This window comes from Polyodon spathula, chromosome 15, assembly GCF_017654505.1.
Source record: "Polyodon spathula isolate WHYD16114869_AA chromosome 15, ASM1765450v1, whole genome shotgun sequence".
NCBI lineage: Eukaryota > Metazoa > Chordata > Actinopteri > Acipenseriformes > Polyodontidae > Polyodon > Polyodon spathula.
Window position 1 is genome coordinate 8,446,106 of NC_054548.1, and position 17,945 is coordinate 8,464,050.

Genomic DNA, 17,945 nt, shown 5'->3' on the forward strand with positions numbered 1-17,945 from the left:
AGCAAGCATGTTTGGTGTTCGCCAAAAGGCATGTGGGAGACTCCCCAAACATATGGAAGAAGGTACTCTGGTCAGATGAGACTAAAATTGAGCTTTTTGGCCATCAAGGAAAACGCTATGTCTGGCGCAAACCCAACACCTCTCATCACCCCGAGAACACCATCCCCACAGTGAAGCATGGTGGTGGCAGCATCATGCTGTGAGGATGTTTTTCATCGGCAGGGACTGGGAAACTGGTCAGAATTGAAGGAATGATGGATGGCGCTAAATACAGGGAAATTCTTGAGGGAAACCTGTTTCAGTCTTCCAGATATTTGAGGCTGGGACGGAGGTTCACCTTCCAGCAGGACAATGACCCTAAGCATACTGCTAAAGCAACACCCGAGTGGTTTAAGGGGAAACATTTACATGTCTTGGAATGGCCTAGTCAAAGCCCAGACCTCAATCCAATTGAGAATCTGTGGTATGACTTAAAGATTGCTGTACACCAGTGGAACCCATCCAACTTGAAGGAGCTGGAGCAGTTTTGCCTTGAAGAATGGGCAAAAATCCCAGTGGCTAGATGTGCCAAGCTTATAGATGCATACCCCAAGAGACTTGCAGCTGTAATTGCTGCAAAAGGTGGCTCTACAAAGTATTGACTTTGGGGGGGTGAATACTTATGCACGCTTAAGTTTTCTGTTTTTTTGTCTTATTTCTTGTTTATTTCACAATAAAAAATATTTTGCATCTTCAAAGTGGTAGGCATGTTGTGTAAATCAAATGATACAAACCCCCAAAAAATCCATTTTAATTCCAGGTTGTAGGCAACAAAATAGGAAAAATGCCAAGGGGGGTCAATAGTTTCGCAAGCCACTGTACATTCAATGTAAGATGACCATTGATTTAATGTGCCTTTCTTCATAAAGCCGTGTTATTGATTTCAGCCGTCCTTTTGATTTCTATTTGGTAACAAAAATAATACTAAAACACTATCTTACCGGTATCTCATCAGAAACACGCCTTTGAAGATAACATTCATCATATTTTCTATTTCATGCTGTTTGTCTTGCAGCTAAAACACAAGTTAATAATGCATTACTGTTTTAAAGTTCACAGAAAAAATCTATAAATCTTTTCCTACATAGGTATTGCATTCTGATGGGTTGAAAATACATTCACAGTAAACATAGATTTGTGATGTTGGGCAGATAGCAATTTCAATTACTCCTGGGAAACTGTTCACTACTTGTGCCACCTATTCTTCCTAGGTTAATTAAACAGTTTAATCAATGTGTTCAAACAACAGTAGAACAAACAAGTTTACTCTGGAAAAAAACTAGAATTTCCAGCCTGCCTTCGGGATGCTGAGATAATCTATTTCCTACTTGTTACCCTACCAACCTAGTAGTAAACAATGTGATGACATCAGAGAAAACAAACAGTGAAAGTTTTCCCAGGAGGTAGTAATGAAAAAGTGTAAACAGCAGCAACTAACTGTAAACAAACTTGACTACCAGGCACAGAAAAATCAAATGGGGAATAAGAAAGTAACAGATTGAGGATTATATTCGTACTTTATAGTGTATAGATACATGATAAAAGTAAATACATATAGTTATAGATAGGGAAAATACCGCATACTATGGATTATGTCATAAATTAGCCACCATCAACCAGAAAGTTTTAGTTTACCTCCCTTTTGCGACAGCAGACCAGCTAATGGTCTCTAGAGTGCACCGAGGAAGGTGTTCCAGGAAGGGGATATTTATACAGGTAACTCTGTCTCTATCCCATCCTTTACCTCTTTTATTTTCCTCTCAATTTGTTCCTGCCTGTGACATGCTCTTTTAGAAGTCGTCTTGTTCTTCTCCTCTTCGTACAGTCTTGAACGACACACAAGTATGTTCACTCTGTCATTTCTAAATTATCACCACATTTGTACATACAAATACAGAAAATGGCTGAATATGTTTATATAGCCGTTTTCAGATTTACAGTTAAGATATCTCCAGGTAAGCCTCTTATTGTTGTCAAGACAACTGCATCCACAATTTCCTGTTTCAGTCAACACATCCAATTTACTTTTAGCACCCCAGTGGCCTCAGAAGGTCCCCCTGCACCACTCTGCCCCTAGGGAATAACATATTTGTTCCACGTGGTTATATCACTGTTGGATTTATTACATCCACTAGGGTGCTCCAACTGAACTTAGTGAGAAGTTTTGACGTCACATGGGTGCTTGTAAAAGAACACAAGAATATGTCAACTAACAAAAATTATACAAAGTGAATCTAAACAAGAAGCTATTAGTTAAGATAACCATGATACTTCACATGCACCACAAGTTGAATCACTGCATCCAAATGCTGCGTCCTTACCTGACAAAGTGCAAGTGTGACTGAACGCTCTGATCCTGGAGTCTGACAGCTTGGTGAGCAGTGAGATGACCGTGTCCATCAGGTTCTGATCATGGTGAATCAGCACCACGATGAACTCACAGAGGTTGCACCTGAACTTCTTCCAGTAGGGCCCTGGCATAGTGAGTGGGTAATCCCCACAATCCTAAAACCCAAAGCAAACAAATGCATAGCTTAAAGAGAATACCTCATTCCCTCTGAATACACGATTACTTAGAGTATACATCATGGGGTAATAAACAGATAAAACTAATATTTGGGGTTAAGGTGCACTCACAAAGCAAAGAAGGGAAGCTCTCTTACAGCCTAACAGCAACTTTTCTGATTGCCATTGTCCCTCATCTTTAATGAATACAAAAATAGAATAAAAAAAAAGAAAAAAAAAACCTTTATAAGGAGAGCTAATCCACCTGAAGCATACTTGTAAGTGATGCTGTCACCCATCACCATCAGTGACATCACTGTTGCCATGGTTTAGACAAACAAGTACCTCCTTAAAGAACTGGAGGATAGTTAGTGAATGCCTGAATGCTCCACAGCACATCTGGGCTCTCTAAGAGAGCTTGAACCTTAACATTGCAGGGGAAAAGGGGATAAAAAAAATGTTTAATTAAATTACCATATCCAGAGGCCATGTAACTGTAAGGATCCACGCAAAGGCCATGGATTTCTTGTACTGCAGGCCAGTATCCTGAAAAACCTCTAATGCAAAAACTGTTAACTGATTGAAGCAAATTATAATACTGTGGAGATGATGCATTCAGAATAAACAGTGCAGTACCTCATCAAACTCCTCTCTCATTTTCTTCTTGAGTCCAGCATCGTGCCTGCTTTGAAACATTTCAGCGGTAACTATTCCTGCACAGAGGAGAGTCTGGTATTAAGATTAATATCAAAGCACTGTTTCCATTTTAACTCAAGCAGTGTCACACATTTTATTTATTTTTTTTTTTTTTTGGAAAAGGTCTAAAACAGTCTGAAAAGCATATTAATAAAAATCTTTCAACTCAATTTCACTCCAACTGTTCTAAATAACCATACTATCTAGACAGTCCACCTTCCCACTTTACTACCAATACTGAACTGATAAGGATACATCACTGTCTATTGAGAGCCGCTGTGAATAAGAAGAGTTGGTTATTAGTTACTTATCTCCTTTAAACGGCTCACTCTACTAAACTTTGTTACAGTAATTAAGTCATTTATCTGTGTATGATCAAGCCAGGATACAAGAAGGGAAGTGGGGAATCAAATTGAATAAATAAGCTAGTATGAAATGTCCATAGGGAATGGTTACTGTGTTATTCATAAGATAGTAATGACATTTCCTTGATATTTGCTTTATTAAACTTCAGTGGGGACTAAAAGGGCATTCGATGTAGTGTATGATTGCCTTTGTATCCTGAGCACTGGATGAAGAAGCTGATGAGGTCCAGAAGTGCTGTATCTCTGTCCTATTGGTACACTTCTATCCAGTCATCCACCACAGACTACAGATAAAGACAGAAGAGTCACATAAAAAAACTCTTCATGCAGTTACAATAACACATACTGTACATTACACAATACACATTCCATACCATATACTGTACAGATCCAGATTTATCAAGGCATTAACAACAAAGTGATTTATGTAACTATAATGGGAGTCACTACACATTAAAGTGATTGTAGCTAACAAAATGTCATACTGTATAAATTACCTGTTGTGCACTTTTACTTGTTGTACAAGTCTCAAATGTCCCATTTTTAAACATGGTATATGGTACTACACTTTGCTAACTAAATATGTTTGCAATCAATGCTTTCAGTTGCACTTTCTTGGTCATGTCACCTGTCATTAACCAGCCAGACTGTCAAGCTTTCAGCCAGTAACATACTTTGACCCAGAATAGACTGCTGAGGTGAAATGACCCAAGAAGTCCAAGTTTAACAGATATATTAAAATTAAGGCAGAAAACTCTTTAATTTGAAGTAGTCCAAGATACCACGTTATCAAAATCAACACTTTAAAAGGGGTAGCAGAACCTTTTGCTTTTCCCTAAAAAGATTCATTAAATCACAGCCATCGTAACTAAAGTTTGCATATATAATGCATGACGTCAAACACATGTCAAACTTTGGCCTCTAAAGCTGTCAAGCCTGCAGAGATGCAAGGTGTGACAGGCCAGTGAATTAGCCTGCTGTGCCACCAACTTTATTTCTGTACCTGCATGACACTCTTCCCCATGCTGACCAATTAAAACAGCGTGACTGCTTCAACGTCTCCTTTATTCGAGTGCTCCTGGCTTGCCCATCTGTGCCTGGGAAAGCTCGGCTCACATTGTCTTCTCTTAGCATTCTCAGAAACTTTCCACGCTCTCCTCTTCTCTACAAACAACAGAGATATTCTGTTAGGACTTGTGCCTTTTCAGTTAGTCAGTGTTAACAAATAAATACTGTGCAGTTGAGTACAGTATTATAGTAATACTACTTTCAACTAGATATCTTTCTCAGTCTCTTCGATGATGTCAAATAATTGTAATGCTTTGTATTACTATTACTACTATATGCACTACTGACATGTATAATTATGGATGAGTACAGTACTAGCAAATGCCAATACAAAAAAACATATTTTGTATACTTCTACACTGCAGCCTAAACACATGATGTATCAGAATCTTGAATCCTGTGGGGCTGACTGTTGTCCAGTTTACCCAATTCAGTCCACTTATTTTTCACTAAATGCCTTTGTATCCCTCTTGAAAAAGAAACAAAATAAGAATGCTCCAACCATGGAGTGACACCTGGTATGTTGTCTATTAGCTACCAAGTTAGAATAAATGGGATGAATATTCGTTCATTTTTCCCCGATACTGTAATTGAGTTACTGCAATGATGACCGTCAAGATTGGTATCACATTGGAATTGAAGTCTTGGCAGTCATCTTTTAAGCAAGAGGTCTTTGGGTTAAAACAGTTAGCAAATATCCCAACCCCAGTACCACAAACCAGTGGATCTAGGCTAAGGAATATTAAGTAATATCAAGCAATGGAAGTACATATAATATGCACACTTATATCATTGTTAGTTTATAATCTATGGGGAGCACTTTATTAACAAGCGCACATTTAAAGAAAGATTGCTACTGCAGTAAATATAGTTCCACCTTTGCTGGGTCATGCCACAGCCACGCTGAATGAAATATCAAAGTAGAGAGAGAATGCCAGATACAGCTGTTTTTTCTTTGCTCCCACTTCTGACAGCATTTGGAGTATGATTGACAGACCCAGAAGAAGGGACATCAACAATGGACTTCTCTCTGTTAAAATCAAAAAAAAAAAAGTTACTGAAATCAAAAACTGTATCTACCCTTTCTATCACGATTTCTCTTTTCTGTAAAGTGTAGATATCCCCATAGCCACAGCACCTCAATCCGATCTATGTCCTTCGTACATTCTGCAACATACATATATTGCAGTATACAGTGCCATCTACTGACAGTGTCATTGCTGCTCTATCTTCATAATGAGTTGTGTTAATGTACAACTTAATGTCTGCATGTGACACTTCCGTCACTGATGAAGTACCCAAGTCAGGCTCATAAACTGGGTCTGTTTCAGTGTAGGTACTAACTGTAAGTTTAACCAATAGGACAGTCAAATATCTGCCAATTTTTACGCAGCTGTCCAATCATAAGCAAGCAGAGGTCGTTCACGGTATTTGCATAAAAATTGTAGGCGAGTGAGTAGCCAATGGGAATGTCAAAGATCTGACAGCAGTCCAATCATGCGTGAGCAGAGGCGGGGTGTTAATATGCTGGGTAAGCACTGAATTTCTCCGACTGTTATTGAAAAAATAATACATTTCAGTATGTAAAATCTAATTTTCTATCTCTCTCTTTTTTTTTTTTTATTTCACCAGACAATGGAAACACGAATCCACTATCTCTGAATAACTGTACTGGAGATGAGCGATCTTTAAAACAGAGTAGTGTTGACAAATTTGTCAAATTAAAACAAAGCGAGACGCTATCTACACTTTTTTATTTTAGTTTATTCACGGTTATCTGTGTAAACATGCTATTTAAAAAAAAAATTGCATTGCGTATTTTATATAAATTATTTAAAGAATAAGCAGAGCACGCACAGTTACTTACTACCTGAGACTTGGCCTTATTAGTGTGCCTTCTCACGCTATATATATATATATATATATATATATATATATATAATATATATATATATATATATCGCGAGAAGGCAGTGTGTAAGATAAGATCCTATACAATAGTCAGCGTGCCCGCAAACATCCAAGTAAGATCAATTTATGCCCGTGCCACAATTACTTTGAGGACCGCTAGTCTTGACAGAAGCTTTCCATCAGCCTTCTCGTCAGTGTCTGCAACATAATTATTTTGATCCCACCCCCCTCCCTCATTTAATATTCCAAAACAAATGTCATTTTTATCAAAATGTAAGTAGGGGCCAAGTATAATGTAAAACACTGATACAGAGATTATAGGTTTGTTTTTGTTTTGTTTTTCATATATCATACTGTTGCTTGACAATCGTTTCTGAAACATTTCAAAATGCTTAGTTTCGTTTTGATGTAGAGTCGTGTGCGATATTTTTATTTTATTATACTTGATACTGAAGATGTCACTTACCTTGAAACCGTGCTGCAAAACAAGGACGGTCATTAAATACTGCATGTAATTATTGCACGAACTGCACGGTTCCAGCCTCCCCTGACTTTCTGTAGGCTATTTCCGTAAATCCGGTGAATTCCGTACATTCTGGTTTAATTGACATTGGCGGTCTTGGGATGTATCTCAAAATTCCTCTTTATCTCTGAAGTTCTGGTACTGGTACTGTACGGCTAAATAAACATGCGGTACCTGTCTGCTTTGTTCTGCATCAAGGAGTTACTGTCAAAAATCATATTTCTGAACCAGTACTTCTGCAGTAGTGTACGCTAGTATGGAAAGAACAGCGAGTTATTGGAAAACTTTGAAATTGTTATTGTTAGGCCTATATTCACTTTCAGTATTTTATCCTCAAGACGATGTTGTGTTGTTATGGTGATACTTGTAATCCATCACACATTTGTTTGTATGACATTGTTTTCAATCTTGTTTACATATACATGCATAACATTTCATGTACTGTATGGTTGTGGATTTTGAAAGGTTCAATAAAGCATTTTTAAAAATGCACCTCATTAGTGCTGTTTTGTATGTTCCATGGGTTACCTGATGTTTTTAATGTGAATGATTACACCCTCCCCAAAACTTCCTTCTCATATTATGAAGTTATTGTTGTAATACTAACAGTCCACTAGGATGATTTTGTGTGTCCGCGGCAGACCCCTGATAGCCTCCTTCCAAGCAGTTGTCTTGGTACTATAATACTATAGAAAGCCACTACCAGTTGGTGTTGGTTTCTGGACTCTGCCCTCTGTCTTTTGGCTAGAGAGCCACGGTCCTATCTACTTGCCAATGATCTGGCTCCTTCACCAGGCAAGATCCATTAATCTGGTGTTAAATGTGGTAAATGACTTTATAAAAAATCCTTTCTTATTGATTGGTTTCACAGATTACATTTTGGACAACCCAATGTTACCTAAATTGGTCCAAAATTAGTGCTAATCTGAGTCTGTGAAACCAGCTTTATAATATAATAAAGTGTTGAAAAAACTGTGACTACATTCAGGACCAGACTCAATGATATTACCAGTTACTGGTGTTTAAAAAGCTTGTTCTTGTTAAGTAATATATTGTAAATTGAGTCATACTAAATTCATATTAAACAGTCAAGACTATGGGCCACAGGAAAATTTCAAAATTCATTAAAAAAAATGTGTCACACAAAAAATACAAATACAAAAAATGCTGCCTGACTTTATTTGTTAAAGGAAAAGAACGATGAGCAAGCATCTACCTCCAGCATCTTATTAACAATTATAATTTTGTTTTAAATGTAAAAACTCAAAATACATTATGTAGCTTCCAAAAAATATAACTGAACACAACACATATTAACACGGTTTCTAAAATTCAATAGTATTTGTCCAAATATGCTACATTAATAAAAAGATAGCTTTGATGAAAACTACAGATTTAGCTAATACTGAATGTTACCCAAAAGAAAAGTTTGCTTTTACTGAGCTAACAGTACATACTACAACATATTTAAATCAATAACAATATTGGTGGAATGCTGTTGTCACTAAATAAGACCCTTGGAAATTAAACATGTAGTCACAACAGAGGTAAAACAATGTAATGTATTACATCAGTATAGACGCTGACCAACATTTTAATACGATACCAGTGACACTGGACTCACTCCATCTAATGCACTTACTGAGAAAATTTGGCCGAGAGTTTCTATAATGTTATATAGCAAAAAAGACAATGAAAGGAAAGGATAGCCATTATTTAGGGCTGTTTGTCCATGAAATTATAGCAAAAAAAATGCCAAACTTTATACCAGGCACTGCTGCACATGGTTGTGAAACCAGTTAGAAAAAGAAAATTGCTACAGTACTAAAATACTGTACCATCTTAAAAACAACAGCTTCCTACAGCTGTGGAGCTCCAAGAAACAGTGGTGTAACAGATGTCTCTTTTAAACAAAATATATACCAGAATAACAATATTAGTAAAATAAAAACAAATCATACAAACAGATAACACAAGTTTCATATTTAACTTTAAATAATGTCAAACTAAACCTTTATCTCTTCCACTGGATCAGTGGATCAAGGACCCCTGGGTGGTGCAGTGGTGGCCCAGGGGGTCCCCAGAAAAGAAGTGTAATTGCACTGTTGTAATGAAAGACAGTAATTCTTACAGTGTAGACAGTATACACTGAACATTCACTTTCACTCTTTGCGATTTGCCTTTTTCTCAGAAAAATGTAATCACTGCCTTTAGCGGGAGTCAAATGACAGCAGGGATTTTGAAGTGCTTCTTTGAATATTCCTGTTTTCAACTATAAATTGAGAGAGATTTGAAAATCAGTGTTGTTTATTTTCAAAAAATCAAATTGATTCATGCTGAGTATGTAGAATTTAAGAAAACAGTTACAAGTCACATACAACACAAGGCTTGTATCTGCCTTTTTATTTCTACATATAGAAGACCTTTGACTTTTGTTTAACATCCAATTTCAGAATTCTAGTGGAACAAGATCACATTCAGTTTCAGAATTAGTGGAACAAGAGCAGATCCAGTTTCAGAATTCTGGTGGAACAGATTAGATCCAGTTTCAGAATTCTATTGGAACATGATCAGATCCAGTTTCAAAATTAGTGGAACAAGAGCAGATCCAGTTTCAGAATTCTATTGGAACAAGATCAGATCCACTTTTACGGCCCTGTATAATGGGGCAGATGCAAATGGGGCATTATATTCCAACAAATACATGTTTAACTAAAGTATACAATTGATTTTTCTGCTCTGCAAAGAAAGCCAACTCTGTTTACAGATGCTGGCATTGGGTGAAATTTCAGAAAGCTTTTGGATGATTACATAACTTTCAATCCATTCATTCATAGTTATGAGTGTGATCTTAAAGTATTTTGTTCTAGTTTTTACACTTAGTTGTCAGTGCGTATGTACAGGGTGATTCATAATTCACACATTGTCAGCATCACATAAATGCTGTGATGCGCTGTTTAGCCACCAGAGGGTTGTTTAATAATGCAACATTTAAGTAGAATTGAAAACAATGTAAAACCACATTATGAATGAACCTGTATAGATATTTTATATATCGACCAAAAGAATTATCTGGCTTTTTGCCTAAGAAAAAAAAAGAATTATGTTGATGATGAAAATTAACAAAGTGCTCCTAACAATAATTTAACAGCACGGAGTGCTTGACTATTTGCCTGATTAATGAGCCAGTACTTTATGCACACTTTATTTACATACAATAATCTGGACAATATTACATCAAATCACCTTAATAATACTCTGTAGTCTCAACTGAAGGTTAAACCCATTATTTGCATTGCTTGTGTGAATCAAATGAACAGCAACACTGATCCATATTAGCTCTGTTTATTGTACAACATTAAAATGCTTTTACACAGCTAAAGAGTTGTACTGTCAGCTTAACATTATACTGGGGATCTATTTTAAAGATCTGGTGGATATAAATACTGCTGCTGTTCAACTCTGTATTAATACAGGTGAGTGTTTCCCCCTGGGGCAATTTACATTACTGCACACTGTACAATAATAATAAAAATATATCAACAAGTGCTATAGTTTTTTTCTCAAAATATCAGCTTTCTTGATTCAGTGCTACATTTTGAATACCATATTTTACATCTGGTACACAAATGCAGAGTTAAACTTGGTTTTCAACAGACCCAGGCAGTGTTTTTCTCAAAAAAATAATTTTCAATTAGTAACCCAAACAATATTACCTTCAATAGACTAAGGTGATTAAAAAAAAATAGGAAAGGACGGGTGTTGGAAAATTGTATGCAAAATACTGATTACAAATAAAATCAAAATATCGCTACAATGGTGCTTTTCTCTATTTGTACAAAGCAACATTTCAATATTTAACATATTTCTGGAGAGAAACAAAAACCTTTTGGTGTAGCGCACAGTTTTATACAATGGACTCGAACGTGACTGAATCCTTTGTTAAGCAAATTCAATTCTTGACACACATTGCACAATCTCTAAAAGCTGCAATCTTCTGGTTGCATGTCAATTTTAGGTAGACATTTTCACGGTCTTCACGCCAAAGCCTACCTGCAATTTCCATCTGCTTGTAAAAGTAATAAGACTGTAAATGTTACAATCTACTTTTGAGTGTTAAAATAACCACTGAGCATAAAAAATATTACAGCTCAATAGCAGCTGGAACCTACTAACAGAAAGTTCAAACTAATGGAAAATGTGGACTGAGCTGCAGATAAACACAGCTTTACAAAGCTTTAAGCACACTTACATACTTACATACAGCACTGACAGCTGGTGGGGTATATATTTATGACTACCCAGATGCTGCACATCATCTTCTAACTGTTGGCTCAAGACAAACAACTGGTTCAGTTTCCCAATGTGCGGAAAGTAATCTGAAATAAACCCCCAAAAAGATATTAATTTATTTATTTTATTCTACAACAGTAACACCTCTTTATTGTGGTAAAAGCATAACACTGTGTTGTATAGTACAATGAAAGCATATTAAAAGGTAATGCACATGCAAAAATGGCAAATCACTAGGAACTATTAATACATTGTAAAAAAAACCAAAAAAAACAACCTTATTAACCACTGAGTGCATACAAGCACTGGAAAAGGCATGTCTATAGTCCTTCTCTGATTTCCTTTCACCTGTAATATTTTGTATTTATTGGTTCTTCGACAATATTACATATATCTATCTGGAAATCACAATTAGTACTCAATAACCAGTTCTTCCTAAAATCAATTAATTTAATTTCAACTTAAACAAACTACATGTAATCACAACAAATGTACTCTATACTGCCACATTTTACTTTCAGGCAACACTTGATTGTGTTGTTTATGTTTATTTCATTTTATTGTAACACACCCTATACCCTTATATTTCTACTGTATTATATAAGGAATCAAACACAAAAAAAGCATTTGCATTTCCATACAGGAAAAACACAGAATGCAAAACTGCTCACCACTTACCATCCACTGATGTCCTCTCCAGCATGTCTACAGGCCTTCCGTGAATAATGAAGATTTCAACTCGTGGAAACATGGTTGACAGGCCCACCACATCCAGGTAATCCTTGGGCAAAGGAAAACAGCAGAGCTGAAGATTGTACTGTGACATGGCAGACTAAAGAAGCAGTGTTTAGGTAACTTGTGATGTTTTTGTGTGAACCGTAAGAATATAAAACCACTCGGCCTGATACACGGAACTTGTGCTGTATAACTTTGCATTAACGTGTCATTAAAAAGTAGTAGCTTTACACTGTTAGTGAGTCCTTAAAAATATATTATAATAAACTGTTATCTCTCAATAACATATGTACAGCATGTCCACATCGTCAAGGAATAAAACTTGAAACAGTTACTGCATTCATTCTTTTAAACTTCATTACTGTTTAAAATGAAAGTGTTAATATACATTTAAAAAGATGCATGTTACCTCTAGCTGTGGTAAAGGTTCTGGTAGATGCTCCAGACACTGGTTCATCCTTTCTACAATATCTGTACCTGGATAACAGTATAGTGAGAACATATATGTTTTTATTTCCCTTTTTGTTTTCCCTTCAATTCCCCTCTTCCCCTCTAGATGTTTCACTCCCTAACCTGGCCTTTGACTGTATTTCATAATAAAATCTTCCCTTATGATTGTATTCCCATTGAGTACCATATCCACTTCCTTTCTCAATAACCCATTTTTGCCATCAAATCCACCTGCTCATTACCTAGAACCCCAGAATGGCTTGGTACCCATGCTAATATAATATATATGTCTCTGATTGCACATTAATTTAATGCTATTAAAATATCATATATAATATCTTTCCTGACTCCACTCCCTGTCTCAACAGTATTCAGAGGAATCAGTAAACAGGTCTGCCTTGTCAGGTTTTATTTCTATCACTTTATGTATTGCATCTAACAATGCCAGATCGTCTTTCCCTTCTACAAAACTCCATCTCTCTCTCTCTCTCTCTCTCTCTCTCTCTGATCTCTCTCTCTCTCTCTCTCTCCTCTCTCTCTCTCTCTCTCTCTCTATCTCTCTCTATATATATATATATATATATATATATATATATATATATATATATATATATATTCTCTCTCTGCTTCCCCTAATGACAGACATGCTTGCAGCCAGTAACATGTTTTGATGCAGAAGACTCTGCTGGAGTGACCATGAAGCAAAGCAGTAACAGACTTCCTGGGAGGCAAGGCAAGCAGTACCAGATGTCTGTTTTAAAATGAAAAAACATGCTTGCTACATTATCTGTTTCTATAAATAAAAATGTACACTTGAGACCTATGTAGCTAATGGAAGTGAACAACTCTTAAGATTTATGGAATTATTTTGTTAGCAACAACTACTTTAACAACTGTAGACTATTGGAACACTTTCAGAACACAAAAAGTGTACTTTTAAGGATTCCTCAGGTTTCTTTTTTTTTTTTTTAGTGTTGATGAAAGGTGAGGGCTAATGGTACCTCCGCAGCTAAATCCTGACCTGAACCAACCCTCTCCATTCAGGTTTCATCCTCTGCCAAGCGTGCCAGGCTGTGGTTTTGTGATGTGGACTAATGCCCACTGGGCACTACCACTAAATGTATTTTACTTGCTGCTAGTTTCAAACCCAGGCCTCCAGAGATGAAACAAACTAGGTAATTAGCCTGCTAGTAATTCGCTAAAAAATTGTGCTTTTTGGATGTAGTCTGAACACTAAAATGATAATACATCTCCCTCCCTGCCCTTTCAAAGTAAACACATATTATACAATAACACATCACCCTGCTCTTGCAAAGTCTACACATTTCAATCTCAGATTACCTAGGACAGGGGTGGGCAATTCCGGTCCTGGAGGGTCGGTGTCCCTCCTGGCTTGTGTTCCACCTTTGCCCTAAATTACTTAATTGGACCAAGTATTACCAGTTATTGGTCTAAGTAATTTAGAGCACAGTTGGAACAAAAGCCAGGAAGGACACCAGCTCTCCAGGACCGGAATTGCCCCTCCCTGACCTAGGAAGACTGGGCGGGGTTAAACCCTAAATGGAATTACCACTGCCATAATGTTCTGAATGTTCAAACAGCAATTAAGAGACTAAACATATTAACCCACCACCAATTACAAATAACTAGTTGTAAGGTTATTCAGCATTACCTCTAGAAATTATAAGGGATTCAAAACAACCTGAAATCAGTGCAGAGGCACAAAGTTTTAATGTAATGTCATGTTGTTTAAAATGAACATTAATCTTTTAGTTGAAGGACACAACTGCAATTACCGTACAGAATTACAAACTTTTTCATAAATACTGGTATCAAGAAAAGAAAATGTTTTTACTCTGTGCCTATGCTTCTACTGTAGTACAGATTCTATATATTTGCCTGTGCTACAGTGCCTAAACACAGATATGCCCAACAGGAAGGACAATTTGAACTGATAGCGGTAAATGGAACATTGCTTTTTAACTGAAACATACCTGTACTGGCAATGTCACGCCAGCCTTTCACAATTTTGCCTAATTGTGTCTGTCCGTCCATCCATCTCTGCCTGTCATACTTTACATGGTGAAACGATAACTGGCTTAATTTTGCACATCTTCATCAAACTTTATCACACACGCTAACCACACAGCCGTTCAAATTGATTTGGCTATAATCCGATAAATTAATACAATTATTTAAACCAGTACACACATTATTTCATGTTACTTTTAGCGATTACGAGGACCCACTAGTTACAAGAAAGTTGCCACAAGTATTAATTTAGGACATCAGCTGTACATTATAATTTACAGCAGGGAGTGGGTGAAAGCCAAAACAAAACTAAACCAATGTGAAACATCTTGAAAACCATACTATGCGGTTATCTCTATAGTCTCTGTAGTCTATATGATTAATGTGAGTGATGAATGAGTTTGTAAACTGAAAATAGTAATTTTAAAAGAAAATAATAACACAATAAACCACTTGCAAACATAGGAAAAATACTCTTTAGCATAAGGTGTTGGCTACATAAAACCACAGACCACAATGTAGTTTAAAAATACATTTACTACAATCTACAATCTGATAAAATAATATTAAAATACACTTGCATGTCTAGCCAATAATCTCCATAATAATTACACAAAACTATATATATATATATATATAAACATTACTATATCAAAGTGTTATTTCAAATAAAACTTGAAAGGGATTATTCTACAATAGTGATGTATCAGTGCTGGTCAAACTGGATGTGTTCTTGCAGAGTTCCGCATGTCAGTTTCACCCGGAAATTACGTCAAAGGAAAAACTGCAGTTTACTGCAAAGTTTAGTAAAGAAAACCGTGGTGTTTGGATGCAAGGGAGATATATAATGATTTTAGTGTTCCAATGGCAAATAAGAGATTAAACACTACATCTGAGAAAAGGTAAATGTGTACAAAACAATTTAAAAAAAAGCTTTCATATCTGTCCATAGTCACTTTAAGGAGACCACAAGAAGTCTCAGCGAAGTATACATAAAGAGTCAGACAAATAGATTTATAAAGCTAAACTCACCTTGCCTGTGGAAAGCCTCTGACTCAATGGGACTGATGTCGTGCCTGAGTTGTTCCTGGAACTGTTAAAAGCATAGGGAAAGCACTCAGAATTCAACATCAACAATGAATGAGAGGAAATCAACTCTTTCATAATGCAAATGCATTTTTTTCTACCTTCAAGACAGTGTATGTCTTTATTGTTATCTTTTTGGTATATTAATGGGGTCTGTACCTAAAATATGTTTATAAATATGCAATAAACCCAACCAGTGGTACCGTCTTTTTAGTCTCAGATAAAGGCAGGATAAGCTACTGTACAAACCACAAGGTGCCGTGTGCCTGTCTCACCTGGTGTACCTGAGCTCTAATGAGGAGATCAAGCTGGCAGCACAGAGACAGCACCTCCAGGGCAACCTGCTCACTGCTCAGGTGAATGGGCTGCAAGGGTTTCTTAATGTTGACTTCCACTGGAAAAACAAAATATAACATATGCATGCAAAACACTGTTTTTACACAACTCATCGTATTCTAGTCATGAAAATAACATCCCTGTAACATTTAAAAGCTGCAAGTACGTTTTTAGATAGATCTGGTAGACTTCGATAGAGGGTTGATAGCAGGCACTATACCAAATATCCATGGTGATCCTACAGACCTTTGACAATGTGATAGGGTGAGTATTACAATGTTTTGTCAAACCCATGTACACAGTGAAACGCAAGGGTACTCTACAGTATGACACGAGATCAATCAATCAGTCAATCTTTATTTTATATAGCACCTATCATAGTAGACCGTCATCACAAAGAGCTTTACAAGATGCAGTAACAACAAGAAAATCCATAATACTTTATAGACAGAGACAAATATAATAAGAAAATCCATAATACTTTATAGACAGACACAAATATAATAAGATACAGTGTGGCACAAAACAGGACAATGTATAAATGCCACACACTGACACAGTGTTGTAACAGTCGCTAGAAAAAAAGTGCTTGACACAACCCATGTGAAAGTCAGCACAGGTAAATAAGGACAGAATGATGCTCTGTGCCATGTACTGGTTTTAATGAAAACATTATCTTTCTTTATTCCTTTAAAATGTTCAAAATAAGACCAAATAACCAAGTAATATTTACTAAAATGATATGCATGTGTTTGTAAATTATTGTTTATAATGTATTTCACAGGAGCAGCCTTTATGCACCACAAGAAAACTCTTTATAGGCATCACATTGTACCTCCACATCTATTTTTCTTATTGTAATTGAATGTTATAATATTTTAAGCAGTTACACATTTTGCACGATACAGAAAGTTATGTTAACGAATTCATAAATGCAGCGCTTACCTTTGAATTTTGCATGATAAAAACACGGTTGACATAGCGGTTCTGTGTTACTCACAGCTGCCATGCTCAATACACTACACCCAGCCGGAGCATTCATTGTATGATACGGAGGGGGTGGACTGCTGCACCGAGACAATGTCATCATGAAATCCGTACGTGTGTCGGACTTCCCGTGTTTTCCCAAATAACAACAATATTATACCTTTTTTTTATTATTATTTCTTCAAACGAAGTAAACGTTTGCATTATATATGAGTTATGATAGCCAGCAAATAGAGGTGACCATTTGTGTAAGCGGATCTTGGTTCAGTCCGTTATTATTTTGGTGTTACAGCTGTTAGGAGTCGTGCTAGGCACAGGGTGGTACATACACCTAAACGCAGGATGTGATAGTTTAACAAAATGAAATTAATCATCGAAAATTAATCATGATTAACAATATTAAGCAGCTAAATTAGATATGTCTTTGTTTTAGAATTACTTCGTAAAAGTGGGTACTTGTTAAATGTGAAGTGTCATAGATCTGATAAAGTTAAGGAGCCATGTTTTTAGTGTCATCCTCATTGCAAAGCAGAAACATTAGTGCATTCCAAGAAGCTGCACAACTGGGATTCGAAATGCTTTCATTGTTCAAATGCAGTACAAAACTATTCGATGCCCTGTTACCAAACTAGTCATCATTTTAATTTGGCAGTTGGACCAGCAACATGTTTTTCTATGTCAGCGAGAAGATGGTTAAAAACATTACACTGGAGGTTAAACTGTAGTCATAGCGCTCAGTATTTTTCCATCAGTTGCTGTAAAAAAGTTTTTTTTTTTTAAAGTGGTAGTTTCTGCTTGTCAAAGGGGTCTGAAAGCCTTTATAGTTCACCCTGATGTCAAATGGGGAGCAAAAAAAAAAAAACCCAGCACCTTACTAAGGGTAAATTTGGGGAGAGGATAATATAGATACATAATATATA

The 17,945-nt window shown here is 36.3% G+C and overlaps 1 protein-coding gene across 1 annotated transcript in view; it reads right to left on the reverse strand.

The window, feature by feature from the left end:
- Window positions 1–17,945, reverse strand: part of LOC121327500 — a 39,431-nt gene that overhangs the window by 12,124 nt on the left and 9,362 nt on the right. The window contains exons 9-16 of the mRNA XM_041271570.1: window positions 16,984–17,105; window positions 15,978–16,096; window positions 15,649–15,709; window positions 12,545–12,612; window positions 12,079–12,181; window positions 11,364–11,486; window positions 3,181–3,257; window positions 2,361–2,544 (exon numbers count right to left, since the gene is read on the reverse strand). Coding sequence (XP_041127504.1) covers window positions 2,361–2,544; window positions 3,181–3,257; window positions 11,364–11,486; window positions 12,079–12,181; window positions 12,545–12,612; window positions 15,649–15,709; window positions 15,978–16,096; window positions 16,984–17,105 — 857 coding nt within the window. The remainder of the gene's footprint in view (window positions 1–2,360; window positions 2,545–3,180; window positions 3,258–11,363; window positions 11,487–12,078; window positions 12,182–12,544; window positions 12,613–15,648; window positions 15,710–15,977; window positions 16,097–16,983; window positions 17,106–17,945) is intronic.